The 17368-nt window shown below is 42.6% G+C and overlaps 1 protein-coding gene across 1 annotated transcript; it reads left to right on the forward strand.

Annotated features, from left to right (window-relative positions):
• Positions 1–538: 538 nt before the first annotated feature.
• On the forward strand, positions 539–17110 carry LOC137256040 (uncharacterized). Its single transcript, XM_067793702.1, has 9 exons — positions 539–729; positions 1416–1540; positions 2058–2360; positions 3313–3335; positions 4536–4640; positions 5884–5975; positions 8161–8299; positions 15278–15511; positions 16844–17110. Exons 1-9 carry the CDS (start codon positions 539–541, stop codon positions 16946–16948), a joined length of 1317 nt encoding a protein of 438 aa, XP_067649803.1. The 3' UTR covers positions 16949–17110.
• The last annotated feature ends 258 nt before the right edge of the window (positions 17111–17368 follow it).

Genomic DNA, 17368 nt, shown 5'->3' on the forward strand with positions numbered 1-17368 from the left:
TGAAAGCTATAGGCATATATTTCCTTTGTTTTTACAAAAAAGAACTTGAATCTCTCTTAATTTGCAATAAGGTGCTTTGCAAACATCAAAGTGTCATTTCTAGAATACAGAAGTTGTAACAAGATGATTCATTCGTTTAATGACGATTCGCTAGTTAGGATCATTCCAAATTAACCTAATTAAATAGTAAATTCACGACGTGCACAGGGTACAAAAACTATATATAGCGAACTAAGCAATGTCAGTATTTTATCAGTTAGTGGCTCTCGATGAGGTTTCTGTGTATTGTAGTTCTGTTCATTGAAAGAATTCAAGTTCATTAGGATTCCGTAAAACAAACGGAAATCTGAACAGTATGAGACCTCGTTTTGTACCCAGGGTAAACCGACGGAAAGTGACCATTTGGAAATTGTCAAACTCATGAATGCTCCTCTAACTATCTTCGTTGGGTACCTTTGTGACAGGAGCGTTATATGAGTGTCATAATTATGTTCTTAAACTATTCGTTCCTGTTAAGATCATGACATGATCGGAGCTGATGAATGCCGTTTTTGTCGCCACCCTTCACGTCATCCTGGTGTTGATGGTGTCACGTGATGTCCATCCAGCCACGCCCTGTCCCCGTTCCTGCATGGTAGATGTCCAGGTGCTCTCCTGTCGCCGAGTGACCACCTTGGACCTTCCAGTGTTGGGGTCCTGTGTGCAGGATTTGCCATTAATAGCAGTTGTGTAAGTATGGACTGGAATTATGGAGTCAGGACCAGACTATCGGAGACTAGACGTTATGAGCAACACCAATGCTGCCTATGCAGTGAAAAAGCCAGACCTGATGCAGTTTGTTGTCTCTTTTTGCCTAGCCTCAGGATAAGCATTCTCAGAGGTTTATTGTTCCTAGGAATATGTGACAAGTATGATAATGCACATTAGGTGCCATGGACCATTTCTAACCTGAATGTCCAGTGAGAAGATGCATTTGTAATAACCAAGTGTAGCTGTTATTCAAGACAGTGGACAGTGTTACAAATTATACAGTGTGAACAATGGAAACAGATAACAATCATTCAAAAACTCCTACTATCTTCACTGGTCCCTTCAGGCAGGATACACTTTTGGCCAGAAATATGTTGATTGTAGTTACTGTTCTTGTGTGGATAATGGAATCCAGTTCTTGGTAAGCTGCCTGTCTAAAACGAAAACTTAACCATCACCCCTGCCTTATCCATGCCCTTGATGCGTAAAAAGGATAAATTCCTGAAAAGGTTTTGTTCCAATGGACTGACAGATAACTACTGACTCATTTTATTTCCCACATTTAGACATGGAGTTCCTCTTAACCTTCTCCATAAAGTTCAGAAAATGACTCATTTCATGGTTGTAATTTGTGGTTTTTGACAAAGTTTCGTTTATTCTTTCAGAGACCTGAAATACAACAAAATCACATGTTCTTGTGAATTCCTGAAACTATCCAAGAAATTGCTACAGTCAAAGATTATCTTGTTCGATTCCACCAAATGTTCTTCAGAAATAATCCAAAGCTGTTGTAAGTATTCTCTATAAAGTGCATGTCCTGGACAATTTAGAAAAGGATGGACGGGATCTAGGTTATATGTCTGAGGCAGATGAGTCTTGAGTCTTGATGAATAATTTCCGAGCCAGGAAAAAGAGTCATTATAATTAACTGACTAGGTGAAGATTTTTAACAGTACCTTGTCAGTTCAAGGAAAAATAAGCTTCATAAAAACCAACCCTTCATTGAAGGCAGCCAATTGGGCACACTTTTTCTGTAGTTTCTGTAGCAATATTCCAGCTGTGGGAGTCTGGATCCAACAATCCAGCAATCAACATCATGAGAATCGATGTAAGATATTGGGATTCCAGTCTGATCACTCAGCTCCTTATCACAAGCATGTGTGGCTGGATCCTCTCCTGTACATCACATTTCTAACCCTTTCTATTCATGAGTAAGCACTCCTGTTGGTTACCCTATACTCAAGACACATATCCTATTCACTGGACAGAGTACTGGTTGCAGTCTTAAACATTGCCCATGTTTTCAGACACCCTTCAGCAGGATAACAGCACACGTGATTTCAGTAAGGACATAAACTACTTCCATGTGGCAGGGGCATTGTTCGACATTCGGTCATCGAAATGGCGTGGCAGATTTGACCATCACTACAAAAGACTGTGGAATATTGTAACCAGACTTGAAGACTCCGCTACTCGCCATTTCTACCTGGTTAGGCTCATGGGGATTGTACGTAAAATGGAATGGAGAATGGACAAAGAAGCATCCAAAGAGGAGACACCTTATAATGGAAGTGATAACTCCAAATGGATGAATAGCTCCTCTAAAATGGGTCGGTAGTCATTATTTTCAGATTTTGTTTTCGCTGCAGGAGCTTTTGTTTTATTCTTTAGCATGACTTCCTGTGTTTTGTCACCTCAAATGGTGTCAACGAGAATACCATATAATACCATTCAAAAGAGGAAGCTCTTTGCTAGCATACCACAAGACCGTGGCAATGCATGTTAGAAAAAGTAAATTAAATATAAATCCATGCAGATGAAACATTTCCAGGTAAATGGAATAAATTGTCACAATTTATCTTAGGTTCTCTTCATCATCTACATGCTCCTTCATCATCTACTTGCTCCTTCATCATTTGCATTTCATTAATCTCGAAAATCCAGTATCCCCTACTTAATTTAAATGGTATATGATGGAGAACAAAATCAAAATTGCTGTAAAGGGAAAGGTTAAAGGTCTGGGTGTTTTATACACATGTTTTAGAGATAGAGACAGATACTGATCATTTCCTTTCAAATTACATACATGTGTATTGATAACCAGGTTCCTGTTAAATGTATTTAAGACCTTCATAGCCAACTTACGCTACAGCAGTTTACCATCTTTAGGACGATAAATATTCTGTAAATATTCACGTGTAGACCGGACAATTCCATGATTGACATCAAGGAAGTGTGGTGTTGGGATATGATTGCATGTACCAACCAAATCACCTTGCCCGACCACCGGATAACATTCGTGGTCTTGTACGACAAACATGAGTTGCGGGAGGCCAGTTTTAACCCATGTCATTTTAAAAGGCTAAGGGGCATTGTTTGAACTACATAATTGTGACAGGGTTGGTCGGATCAGGCCTGAATCTGTATAACAAAACTACAGGACATGATGTAGGCTACACAGATCACTGAATATGGAAATCGCTGACGGACAACAGTCTTGATAAGGCGTTACAAGAGTTGTCTTAGGCCACATTATATTTTCGTATTTATTTTTTTCTGCAGGGGAAAGCAAGTTTGTCTTTCAGGTGAGTACCATTGCATGGTATGCTCCAGTACTTTTACATTTTAAGGAGTGAATGAGTTTAGTTTTATGCTGCACTCAGCAATATTCCAGCTATATGGCGGCGGTCTGTAAATAATTGACTTTATTACTCGCCTGTAGAAGATACTTAGGAGATAAACATCATGTGTTGGCCAATTTCCGGGTGTTATTGAGATTACAGAACACAGTAACTTTTGGTTTACAATGCATTGTAAACCAAAAGTCACTGTTCTGTAATCTGATTGGTTGAAAAACATGATCAAATGGTATTAGATTCCCGGAAACTGCAAGACTATTCACCGCGTATTGACACGTAAACAATTGTTTTGTTGTGTCATCAACAGTTGTGACGTCATTCAAATCATATTGTGACGTAAAGTTAGAATGACGTCACAAATGAGCAACTCCAGATGAGAACCCACTGAAACGGCCAGCTGATGACACTTCTGCTGTGTCCGTATTCGATGTAAACGAGTGCAGACACTAAAGCCCCTTTGGTTTACTTTTGTGTTTACAATGTCGATAAACATCATGTGTTGGCCAATTTCCAGGTGTTATTGAGTATTTGAAGCACGGGAATATTTCATTTGAAACCACCGGCTGACGCCGTCGGTTCCAAATGCATTCCCGTGCTTCAAATACTCAATAACACCCGGAAATTGGCCAACACATGATGTTTATCTAATATTTTCACTTCAGTATTACACTAGTGTAATACCGCTTGACGTATGACGTCAAAATGGTTCAAAGTTGTGACCTCACAATGCTAATGTTGATGTCGCGATTTTACTAGATCTTTGCTTGACATGAAAGCTGAGTGTCCTCACACTATAGGCAATTCCACCGCAGTTTCTGTCAATTTATGTTGGCGAGTAATAAACAGAATACTAAACTCTCTTCCTTGAAATACTATAATTGACTCAGGACCAGACAATGCAGTGATCAACAACAAGGCTACCTCACCGCCCCCCCCCACCATGCACGTAGAACATTGTTGCACAATGAATCACACTGCCACATAAGACACCAATGGTCTCCAACGTCCTAAAGAACTAGTTTTGGCAGGTGGTGGATTATTGCTATTATGTCTTATTTGTTTGAAATCATCGTGAAACATTGTGTCTCGGGAATGATGATTATTGAAGTAATGTTAAATCAAATGGCCTTTTATCTACTTCGACAGAACCAGGTGCAAAAGGAGGAAGACTCTCAAAAGGCCAAGGTTGTGATCTTCAGCAGCATCATCGGAGCCGCTGTTCTCATCGCCCTCGTCGTTCTCATCTGCAAGGTAGGTTTGTCAAACACACTGATTGGAGGGACTCGGACCGAAGTACCATACCATATTTCCTTGTGCATCCTTCAGGGCTTCAAAAGTCCCATCGCTGGGCCCCGGGACAAGTCAGTTTTCATTAACGACAATTAAATAATGGTATCTTACAACTAGATAATTTCTGCTTAGGGTTACAAATAGCAAATAAACTTTGATTTCATTTCATATCTGCTCAAAATGTACCTATTAAATTTCACAAAGCTAATAAAGTAGAGTTGTCTTTCTTTGCTATTTATCACTCAAAAAATATTCCACTAAACATGAACATCAAGTACCATGTTGATTTATTCTTTCATAATTACATCGTCATAATTATGTCATGGAAATCAGGGCAAGTGGAAAATTAGTCGGGACAAGTTACTTTCTTAAAGGCTCTTGCCCTGTGGCATGTGGCCTTAAGAAAAACAAATAATGAACCGCTGACCCTGAATATCCTGGTCGGAATTTGTCTTCAGCAACCCATGCTTAAGAGGAAACTAACCAGAGGTTAGATAACAATACATGGATGAACAATTTCTTTATGCTTGTGAGACTGTAATGAACAAGTTATTCATCCATATATTGTTTAATTCCTTGTGTTATTTTGCCTAGGTTTATGAATTTCTTGATATTACATGCGGTAGCTCTATAAAGCCATAACAAGGTGGTAAATCTTTTGAAACTGATCTAAAAGTGACCCGTGAAGGTCCTGGGGTAGAGCAGGCCTTCCGCAACCCATGCTTGCCATAAATTGCAACTATGCTTGTCGTAAGAGGGATGGGGTGGTCAGGCTCTCTGACTTGGTTGACACATGTCATCGTGTATCTATTGCATAGATCGATGCTCATGCTGTCAGTGACTGGATTGTGTGGTCCAAGCTCAACTATTTTCAGACAGCCGCCATGTAGCTAAACTATTGCAGAGGGCTGCTTTAGACAAGGAACAAACACATATATAGTTTAACATGGCCATTGAGGCGGTTTTTGTGAGATCTGTGCGACGGCCCTGTTCATAGGAAGCGACTGAATGGAGTGGAGGTCAAAGCCCTCGCTTTGTTGATTGAGTGTTGTTTTCAGACAATAGGACCGATGCTCATGACATCAACCACTGTTAGTTTTCACAAGTCGCTTTAAAATAGCCGGATTACTGACTACATGTGTAGTATTATTCACGTTAATTATTTCTGAAGGTGTTTGTTTGATAACCTGACCGTTGTTTCCAGCTTGAGTCTGACAGACGCATAATGCTGAAAGCTCATCCTATGGGTGACCTGTACGTTGACCCCAAGCTGCAGACACGGATATGGAGCTGGCAGTGAGTTGTTCATATTGTATTGGTTTACTAAGTTTGTGTTCTAGTTTTGTTTTTTTTTTTGTTTGTTTGTTTTTTTTTTGTCGTATTGTTCCCGATAAACGATAGGCATGTGTTGTTGTTGTCGGGATACACTGTACATTGAGTCCATCAATCGTGTCCATCCATCCTCTTGCTATGACATTGATCTGATGATGGTCGAGACGTCCGACCTGATGGATAGGACGTCCAATCTCAGGGTCGGGATATCTGTATCTGATGGCCAATCTCAGGATCGGGATATCTGTATCTGATGGCCAATCTCAGGGTCGGGATATCTGTATCTGATGGCCAATCTCAGGATCGGGATATCTGTATCTGATGGCCAATCTCAGGGTCGGGATATCTGTATCTGATGGCCAATCTCAGGATCGGGATATCTGTATCTGATGGCCAATCTCAGGGTCGGGATATCTGTATCTGATGGTCGAGATTTCTGCATGCGATGGTCGAGGTGTTTATTTCTTACGGTAGAGATTTCTGTATCTGATGGTCGGAAGGTCCGACCTCTTCACTATAGATCGGTAAGGGCACATGCCATTAAGCAGACGCATGTTGTTTTTTTTCATTAACGAAATAACTTCAGACACCTTTACTAAACTGTCAACAGTTCATTTTACTCACACAGGACTTGTCTCAAACAAGGGTTCTGTGTGGGATAAAGCACGACTCACTCCGAGGATACGGTTGGGAAAGTAAGCGATCTCGATCTTACTGCTTTCCACCCGATTGTCGAGGGTTTACTTTCCCAACCATAACCAAGAAGGACTGCCCTGTTATACAGATAAACCGTGAATGATAGATAATTAGATGGTCACGAAGCTGCATAACAGTAACGGAAGCACTAGTAAAATCAATGACTGCAGTACTGTAGGCCCACTACTACAAATGGGTAATTTTACACCAGCTTCTAGATTTTCGAAGCTCTCTAAGCGCTAAGGTAGTCGTAAGTTACGTTAATGTATGACACTTACAACTATCTTATCGCTAAGACGGCTTCGGAAATCTAGGCCCAGCATCTTTGACGCAGGGTGGCCGTGAGGTAGGGCGTCAGTTTATGAACCAGACGGATGGTTCAATTCGTGATGGGGAAAACATATGCACTTCGAACTTAATCTTTGGCGATATTTTTCAACTGATTTCAAACACTCACAGATCACCTGAATTTGAACGTTCATGTTGATGTAGAGTAAGGAAAAGGTAGGTCTTCCTTACAAAAAGGAAACAACAGGAGCAAACAACAGCAAAAGAAGCCATATCAAGTATATGTATATAGTGAGAAGCATCCTTGGGGTTAACCGTTTACTTACGGTGTTCTTGACGTTAGAATGTGTAACATGTATTGCTACTGGTTAAGGGCAATTGAATGATGAACAGTAGAAATTCCGTGTTCCGCAATGCAGGTCGGAAATTGGGTATTGATTGATACATACCTGCCAACTCCCATGCCCTTGGCTTCAGATTCATCCTTTCGATAACTAATGTCACGCCCTTACGACAAAACCGATAAATCTCACGCCAAACTGGGTTCATTTAGGAAAGTGTTTATGCTGTGAATACTTTACTGAAGAAAATGAAATCATTTCAAGGTAGGTATTATACACATTTTGACCACTTAAAATAACACACATAGGTCTGAATACATCGTTTTAGTGATGTACCGTTTGATGTTTATGTTCCCCTCGCCCTTCGGGCTCATCCATCAGATCAGATATCCCGATTATCAGATCAGGATAAGTGAACACCTCAATGTTAATTTTGAATTGTTTGAAGCACCCGTGCAAAACTTTTTGTAGCTAGATTTTGCAGATGGCAAGGAACACAGATTTACAGTTATCTCCCTTCTATTGATTTGTATTCGCAAAACATTGGTACGTTCCGTGTATCATACGCGATTCAGTTTTATTCGAGATAAAGAATCACTACCACGAAGTACCAAATGAGTTCGGCATTTCCAGCCGGTACACAGAAATGTTACTCGGTTGGAAGCAGTGTACACTGAAAACAATGGAAGTGGTCAGCCAATCAGAAAGCGACATTTACGTGTGAGGGAAGATAAACAATAAAGTTCTCATCCATAAATAAGCGCCTTTCACTTAAATACCAACTTCTAAATGCCTCGCCAAAAGTTTACTTTCATTTTTTGCAGGAATTTTCTCACAAAACTACAGTGTTACAAGCGTGACAAGGCGGAGCAAGCATCCTGCCTGAACGGAAAATATCAGTCAACAGGACGCGTATTTGTCCAGCAGTCCAGGGTCGAACCCAGAGGACAGATCCTTGTGCAGGTATGTTAAACGAGAACACTATACCCATTTTGACATTAAATATGGTAAATTCGGCTGTATATTGTAATGTGTGAGTGGGTGAGTTTAGTTTTCCACTGCATTTGGCAGCATTCCGGTATTATCACGCCCAGGACGCCCGAAACCGACAGTATATTGTAAACAGGTGAGTTTTCCACTGCATTTGGCAGCATTCAGGCATTATCACGGCTCGGGACGCCCGAAACCGACAGTATATTGTAAACAGGTGAGTTTTCCACTGCATTTGGCAGCATTCAGGCATTATCACGGCTCGGGACGCCCGAAACCGACAGTATATTGTAAACAGGTGAGTTTTCCACTGCATTTGGCAGCATTCAGGCATTATCACGGCTCGGGACGCCCGAAACCGACAGTATATTGTAAACAGGTGAGTTTTCCACTGCATTTGGCAGCATTCCGGTATTATCACGCCCAGGACGCCCGAAACCGACAGTATATTGTAAACAGGTGAGTTTTCCACTGCATTTGGCAGCATTCCGGTATTATCACGCCCAGGACGCCCGAAACCGACAGTATATTGTAAACAGGTGAGTTTTCCACTGCATTTGGCAGCATTCCGGTATTATCACGCCCAGGACGCCCGAAACCGACAGTATATTGTAAACAGGTGAGTTTTCCACTGCATTTGGCAGCATTCAGGCATTATCACGGCTCGGGACGCCAGAAACCGACAGTATATTGTAAACAGGTGAGTTTTCCACTGCATTTGGCAGCATTCAGGCATTATCACGGCTCGGGACGCCCGAAACCGACAGTATATTGTAAACAGGTGAGTTTTCCACTGCATTTGGCAGCATTCCGGTATTATCACGCCCAGGACGCCCGAAACCGACAGTATATTGTAAACAGGTGAGTTTTCCACTGCATTTGGCAGCATTCCGGTATTATCACGCCCAGGACGCCCGAAACCGACAGTATATTGTAAACAGGTGAGTTTTCCACTGCATTTGGCAGCATTCAGGCATTATCACGGCTCGGGACGCCAGAAACCGACAGTATATTGTAAACAGGTGAGTTTTCCACCGCATTTGGCAGCATTCCGGTATTATCACGCCCAGGACGCCAGAAACCGACAGTATATTGTAAACAGGTGAGTTTTCCACTGCATTTGGCAGCATTCCGGTATTATCACGCCCAGGACGCCCGAAACCGACAGTATATTGTAAACAGGTGAGTTTTCCACTGCATTTGGCAGCATTCCGGTATTATCACGCCCAGGACGCCCGAAACCGACAGTATATTGTAAACAGGTGAGTTTTCCACTGCATTTGGCAGCATTCAGGCATTATCACGGCTCGGGACGCCCGAAACCGACAGTATATTGTAAACAGGTGAGTTTTCCACTGCATTTGGCAGCATTCCGGTATTATCACGCCCAGGACGCCCGAAACCGACAGTATATTGTAAACAGGTGAGTTTTCCACTGCATTTGGCAGCATTCAGGCATTATCACGGCTCGGGACGCCCGAAACCGACAGTATATTGTAAACAGGTGAGTTTTCCACTGCATTTGGCAGCATTCCGGTATTATCACGCCCAGGACGCCCGAAACCGACAGTATATTGTAAACAGGTGAGTTTTCCACTGCATTTGGCAGCATTCCGGTATTATCACGCCCAGGACGCCCGAAACCGACAGTATATTGTAAACAGGTGAGTTTTCCACTGCATTTGGCAGCATTCCGGTATTATCACGCCCAGGACGCCCGAAACCGACAGTATATTGTAAACAGGTGAGTTTTCCACTGCATTTGGCAGCATTCAGGCATTATCACGGCTCGGGACGCCCGAAACCGACAGTATATTGTAAACAGGTGAGTTTTCCACTGCATTTGGCAGCATTCAGGCATTATCACGGCTCGGGACGCCAGAAACCGACAGTATATTGTAAACAGGTGAGTTTTCCACTGCATTTGGCAGCATTCAGGCATTATCACGGCTCGGGACGCCAGAAACCGACAGTATATTGTAAACAGGTGAGTTTTCCACCGCATTTGGCAGCATTCAGGCATTATCACGGCTCGGGACGCCAGAAACCGACAGTATATTGTAAACAGGTGAGTTTTCCACCGCATTTGGCAGCATTCAGGCATTATCACGGCTCGGGACGCCCGAAACCGACAGTATATTGTAAACAGGTGAGTTTTCCACTGCATTTGGCAGCATTCAGGCATTATCACGGCTCGGGACGCCCGAAACCGACAGTATATTGTAAACAGGTGAGTTTTCCACTGCATTTGGCAGCATTCCGGTATTATCACGCCCAGGACGCCCGAAACTGACAGTATATTGTAAACAGGTGAGTTTTCCACTGCATTTGGCAGCATTCAGGCATTATCACGGCTCGGGACGCCAGAAACCGACAGTATATTGTAAACAGGTGAGTTTTCCACTGCATTTGGCAGCATTCAGGCATTATCAGGGCTCGGGACGCCAGAAACCGACAGTATATTGTAAACAGGTGAGTTTTCCACTGCATTTGGCAGCATTCAGGCATTATCACGGCTCGGGACGCCCGAAACCGACAGTATATTGTAAACAGGTGAGTTTTCCACTGCATTTGGCAGCATTCAGGCATTATCAGGGCTCGGGACGCCAGAAACCGACAGTATATTGTAAACAGGTGAGTTTTCCACTGCATTTGGCAGCATTCAGGCATTATCACGGCTCGGGACGCCTGAAATGAGCTTCACATAGTGTATCGATGCGGAGTTTTCAGAGCAAGGCTTTAGCCACTAGGTACCTCCACAGCCCTTCCATTGTGTATACCTATATGAAATGAAAATGTAACTGGTGCACGCAAAATCATAATGTACGTGAAATTGTTGTTCTTTTTTATTTCCCTTTTTATTTCAGCAAGGGGTAAACGCTTCTCCTAATTCTACACTACAAATCCAAATGACCATGTTGTGCAGTTACTGCTCAGTTTCACATCACTGTGTGCAGTGAGATAACTAAAATACTATCTGAAAAAGAAAAAAAACCCAACCCTGTTTTTCGGCTGTTACTCTGTGTCCGTCAAATTTACACTACTGCAAAAAGGATATAAGTTGTTCACTGGTCAGGAGGAGGGCATGGGTTGAGGTGCACTTGATGATGTATCTGATGGTTGAAATGTTTGTATCTGATGGTTGAGATGTCTGTGTCTGATGGTAGAGATGTCCGACCTGATGGTCGAGATGTCTGTATCTGATGGTTTAGATGTCTGATGTGATGGTCGAGATGTCTGTATCTGATGGTCGAGATGTCATTTGAATATTATGTCTAAATTCATTTATTGGAAAGACAGCCAAATGTTTTCGTAGCCATTGCTAGATTTTGTGGACGAAACAAGAAAAACAGACTTAAAACTATCTCCTTTCCATCGAAAATTCCTGTGTATCATGCATCATTTCTGTTAATGGAGTAAAATGTAACTACCACGAAGTACCGAATGAGTTGCTATTGGCAGCGAGGTATATTGCAATGAGTCTCGCTTGTACATGGGGTACATTGAAAATGATAGAACAGAGCTCAACCAATCTCACAGCGACATATATGTGTGAGGTAAGATACATCGAAATAACTCACTTTGGCCTAACTGGGTGTTCAGCGAGATGCAAAAGAGGATATCCAGAAAAGCATGTTTAAAATCGGACAAAACTTAGAAAAGATACAAATAACTGCTTAAAACAACAGAACATACTATAGATGGCAATTAGGTCGCTCAGCCAGGTGTGACGACAAAAAGTCGACTCACTTGGCATGAAATGCATGTACTGCCGACTGGTGCAAGGGGTCATCTCAAAGATACTTTGTGCCATGTGTTTTGAATATATCTCATCTATTGATTAACACGTTACATGTCGTTCTCTCATGAAATTTACGTTAGGATATGTAAAAGAGGATGATACTTGACACCCATAGAAAAACATAGAATCAAATATCTCAAAATATACAGGTGGCATGACCACCTCGATCACTGGCTTGTCTGGTTACTTACAGCAAGCACTCATTCAGTCTAAATGACTGACAATCTCATATTGCAATCAAATAAGTACACCCACGGCCAGTGATTATTGCAGTGAGATAATAGGGAGTGAATTGTTTTTTTACAATATTCAAGCGGGTACATCAGAAATGAACTTCTCACATTGTACCCGTAAGGGGAATCGAACCTGGTTCATCGGTGCGTCGAGCACTTTAACCGCTGTGCTACACCACCGCCATGGCAGTGAAGAAGTGTTGCTGTTGTTGTTTTTGGTTGAACGCATTCAGCAATATTTAGTTCGATGGAGGTGGTCGGTAAATAATCGTGTCAAGACCAGACAATCCAGTGCTCAACGTCATGACCATCCACCTCGCTACTAGGCGACGGTGACATGCCAACCAAGTCAATTGTTAATTCTAACAAGGGTCTTCACCATTCAGGGGCGGTTGGGTAGCCTAGTGGTTGAAGCGTTCGCTCGTCACGCCGAAGACCCGGGTTCGATTCCCCACATGGGTACCTATACAATGTGTGAGGCCCATTTCCTGGTGTCCCCCGCCGTGATATCGCTGGAATATTGTTAAAAGCGGCGTAAAACCAAACTCACTCACTCACTCTTCACCATTCTGCAGATTGGATAACCATGCAGGTACACGTATGCCCCATATGTGCACTGTCGTGAGTAAATAATTCAGTCCAGACCCAACAATCCATGAGCACCCGTTGGGATACGATGATAGGTATCAGAAACCTCATCGTCAGCGCATGAACACTTCATACAACACTTCATACTACACTTCATACAACACTTCATACAACACTTCATACAACACTTCATACAACACTTCATACAACACTTCATACAACACTTCATGGGCCACTAGACATTATGCTAATGCAAATCTTCACGGTTTGTGCTGATGAGGTAGATGCAGTGTTGATTCACAACCGACACATTATTATTCATGAGATTTTCATGATTAGTTAAGAAATGGAAGCACATTTGCTCTTGCATGTTGAACGTTGCAATAAACATAGATCTCTCATTTTTTGTTGAAAGTATGAGAACGGTGTTATGAAGACATGAATATCTGACAACGAGTAATTGGTCTCAGTGCAACTGTATTGGATAAAAATGCAAAACAATCCAGGTGGAATTGATTAAGTACGGGGTCTTTGACTGAACTCACTGGCCCGGTACAGATAGATATTCTGTAATGGATGTTTGTGAAACACTCTTTTCACGCCGTAATAGCATATCGTTTCTGTTTTGTTTAACGACACAGTCATCAATATTTAAAATTACAACCAAAAAATGAATTCAGTTCTGTATCTTTGAACACTATCATCCGAATCCTCCATGATAATAGACACGCAGTAACCATGCAAAATAGACTCAGCTGCAGTGCCATCATAAAATCTCATGAATTAATTATTCACAGATTCGGACGTTTTCCAATTGAAACCGATGAACAGGCTCTGTCTAGCATCCACTTGACTTGGTATCCTGTTGGCTTAGATCGATGCTCATGATGTCAATCAATGGATTGTCTGGTGACAACATTACGTACGGGCCATGGCCATATTGTTGAATGCAGTGATTAAGCACAGGGGCCTTGACACAGCTCACTGACTTTGGAGGAAAGGAGGAAAATGTGCTATAATGAATGTTTGCGAAACTCTTTTCACACCATATATGAGTTGAGTGAGTTTAGCTTTCCGCCTCACTCAGCATTGACAGCGATCTGTAAATAATCAAGTCTGGACCAGACAATCCAGTGATCAACAGCAGGAGCATCGATCTGCGCAATTGGGAACCGATGACATGTGTCAGTCACGTCAGAGAGCCAGGCTACCCGATCCCGTTAGTCGCCTCTTACAACAAGCATAGTCGCCTTTTATGACAAGCATGGGTTGCTGAAGGCCTGTTCTACCCCGGACCTTCAGGGGTCCCATATATGATAACATTTCGTTTCTGTTTTGTTCAAATATTCAAATATGAGGTGATCAAAACGAATCACCGTCGCATTCTTTAAACAGCAAACACAATCATATGCTTGTTATTTACACGACCCCAGTCATCGAAACTGACGCTAGTCTCGCTCGGGACTCCATTAGTCTAAGGACAAGTGACAGGCTGATAATTTAATTTTTGCATGCGGCCAAAGAAAACGGACGATTGTTCAGTGCTCCAGTTTACTACGATTGAGATTGGTAGAAATTGTACTGATGGTGCCATTTTTGTCTCGTTAACGAGATACAGCCTTCGAAGACTAGTGAAATAGACTACACTAGTCCTCCAGGCTGGTCTTGACGAGTTCTACGGCTGTGTGATGCTATTCTATATATGCTTGGTTCTGATGACTGGTCCAGCTGATCTTGAGATGTGGGGAAACGCGTTTGTTGTTACTTGGTCTATAAGTTATGTGTCTTTGGAGACACCGGCAAGAAAAACGCTGAATACAAAGTGATCGTAATCCTGAGATGATTGTAACTCTCACTTTCATACGATGGCATTGTATAACGAGGTCCAGGTCACGAAGCTGCGGTCACAGATGGATGCCACTTTGACCTTGACAGAAGGGATGGCCGTTGGCGGGTTTATCAACATCAGATGAAACGTTACTCCTTATCATGTTGTTTGGTCTTATCGTAAATATCGTGAAACAGTGTTGTTTGGCCTCAACGTAACGTCGTTTGTACTTATCGTAACGCCATGTTGTTTGGACGTATCCTAATGCCGTATTGTCTGGACTTAAGGGGACGTCGTGTTGTTTGGACTTAAGGTAAAGCCGTGTTTTTACTTAATGTAATGCCGCTTCGTTTGATCCTCACATAACACCGTGTCCATGTTGTTTAGACCTAACGTAACGCCATGTTGTTTTGGCGTTAACGTAATGGTGTGTTGTTTGGACTTAACGTAACGCCATGTTGTTGGATCTCACCTTGATCTCTTTACCATATGTTATTCAGGAAAACGGCCCGGCAGCAGCAGTGAACTCCCTTTCCAAGATGATTCCACAACAACCCTTTCAGTCCTACAGTCTCACACACCAAGGCGGGTCGTCACGTTCTTCGGATCATGAAAGTGGCACCAGTTTTGTTTCGTCCAGGTTTGAACCAATAGGACTAAGCTCCCAAGAACCAAGTTCGGATGCACTGTGCGGGGAGTCTACCCACTCGAAACAGTCATTAAGTGCAACAGAGGTAATTCTATTTACTTTACCATATCACGATACATTTCCAGGAGGAGAGTTTTGTTTCACAAAGCGTTTAGCGGTATTCGAGCAGCAGGCTGGGGACACCAAAAACAGGCTTCACACATTGTAGCCGTGTGTGGAATCGAACCCAGGACATAAGGGGAACGAGCCAACGCTTCAACCACTAGGCTACACCGCGTCATATACAATGGGCGATCTTTTTGTTGCGAGGGGCGATAACTCTCCTTTTGAAATGATTTAAGCGACAGTCCAACTTCTCGCTTCCGGTCTGGTTCCCTACTCAACGTGCGCTGCGACAACTTGCTACATGTAAAGACAGAATCCAGCAAACGCGTTGGCGTGGTCACCTTCATTGAAAAAACGATCGTTTACAACGAAAAGCCATTAACGACATGCGCAGTCAGTTTAAGGTCGGACCGTCCGGATCAGCGCACCTAACTGATTAGTAACGGGAAGATAAATTCAAAAAGATCGCCCATTCCAGTACAGCATCAAAATTCAGTCTCACTTTACCACTTAAGTGTATAGAGATGAGATATCATATGACCTATTGTTGTCCCGTTGATGATGGCTCTCAGTTGGTTAGTGAGTTTAGTTTTCGCCGCACTCAGCAATATTCCAGCTATATTACAGCGATCTGTAATTAATCAAGGCTAGACATAATCCAGTGATCAACAGCATGAGCATCGGTGTACGCAGCTAGGAACCGACACGTGTCAGCGAGCCTGACCGGCCCCCTCAGTCACAACTTACAGGTATGGGGTACTTAGGATCAATTCTAACCCGGATCTTCACGAGTCCTCAATATCCAGCCAGGTTTTCAGATCTCAGTTATTTACATGCTGACATTTAGCGGCAATAAACGTTCACATGCAGTAAATCACGCACACGCTCACATCAATATCCAACAACTCCACACATCAGCCGCTCTGAGGGTGTAGGTGCTGGCGAGATTTTCTGTGCAGAGTTGCTTCCCATGGACACACCAGACTCCTGTGATTGTTGGTTGAAATCTCGCCCTGGTGATGTTCCTAGGTTTTTCTGCCACATGCACGTATCACCAAATACAATGTTGTTTCACTTGTCAAGGTGTCCCAATTTCGTAGACCGATGCTCGTGACGTCAAACACTCGACTTTCTATTTACAGACCGCCCTCATAAAGCATGAATACTGCTGAGTGCGGTGTTATGAAACAAACTCACAAACATTCAATGAATGAATTGCAGTTTGTGGGTGAAGTAAGAAAATTGTTGAGGACAGCTTTAAACAACAAACAAATTACAAACAAAACCAAGTTTCAGAAATTTTGTGTTTCAGGAACTTGAAGCTCCACTGATTGCCCAGAGGATTCGGTCAACCGGAGGGGGATACAGCGATGAGGATATTCACGCCTCGGTTAAGGACAACATTGATATCGACTAATGTCTGAGACATCGCCCTATCAAGCAGACTTCCATGTACAGCGCAGTCGCTGATGAGCATCTGCACCGGACATCCGTGGTGACCCAGACCGGGAATCGTATTTTGTGATTTTGTAGAAATGTAATATATTGATAATGAAATAAATTACGGATATAAACTGGGGGTAGAAGGTGTACAGAGTTTGATTTTTTATCTGATTGAAAGTGTGAGTTTATTTTCACGCAGCTTTCAGCGACAATTCTAAGCAACAATGACACGGCGGGGGACACCAGAAATGGGTTTCACACAATGTACTGGGCGGGGAATCGAATCCGGGTCCATGGCGTCTACGTCACACTATTGGTGGAATAAAAGGACGTAAAACTAAGCTCACTCACAATACAGTACAAATATTGAAAAGTTACCTGAAGAAGTTTTGTT

The sequence above is a fragment of the Haliotis asinina genome, chromosome 11 (assembly GCF_037392515.1).
Source record: "Haliotis asinina isolate JCU_RB_2024 chromosome 11, JCU_Hal_asi_v2, whole genome shotgun sequence".
In the NCBI taxonomy this organism is placed as follows: domain Eukaryota; kingdom Metazoa; phylum Mollusca; class Gastropoda; order Lepetellida; family Haliotidae; genus Haliotis; species Haliotis asinina.

Bases quoted from the DNA above. Each gene is read 5' to 3' on its own strand.
- LOC137256040 (XM_067793702.1), top strand. From the start codon at position 539: ATGAATGCCGTTTTTGTCGCCACCCTTCACGTCATCCTGGTGTTGATG. The intron at 1,541-2,057 runs GTAAGTATTCTC...CCATGTTTTCAG, and splicing joins AGAAATAATCCAAAGCTGTT to ACACCCTTCAGCAGGATAAC. The intron at 2,361-3,312 runs GTCGGTAGTCAT...TTTTTTCTGCAG, and splicing joins GAATAGCTCCTCTAAAATGG to GGGAAAGCAAGTTTGTCTTT.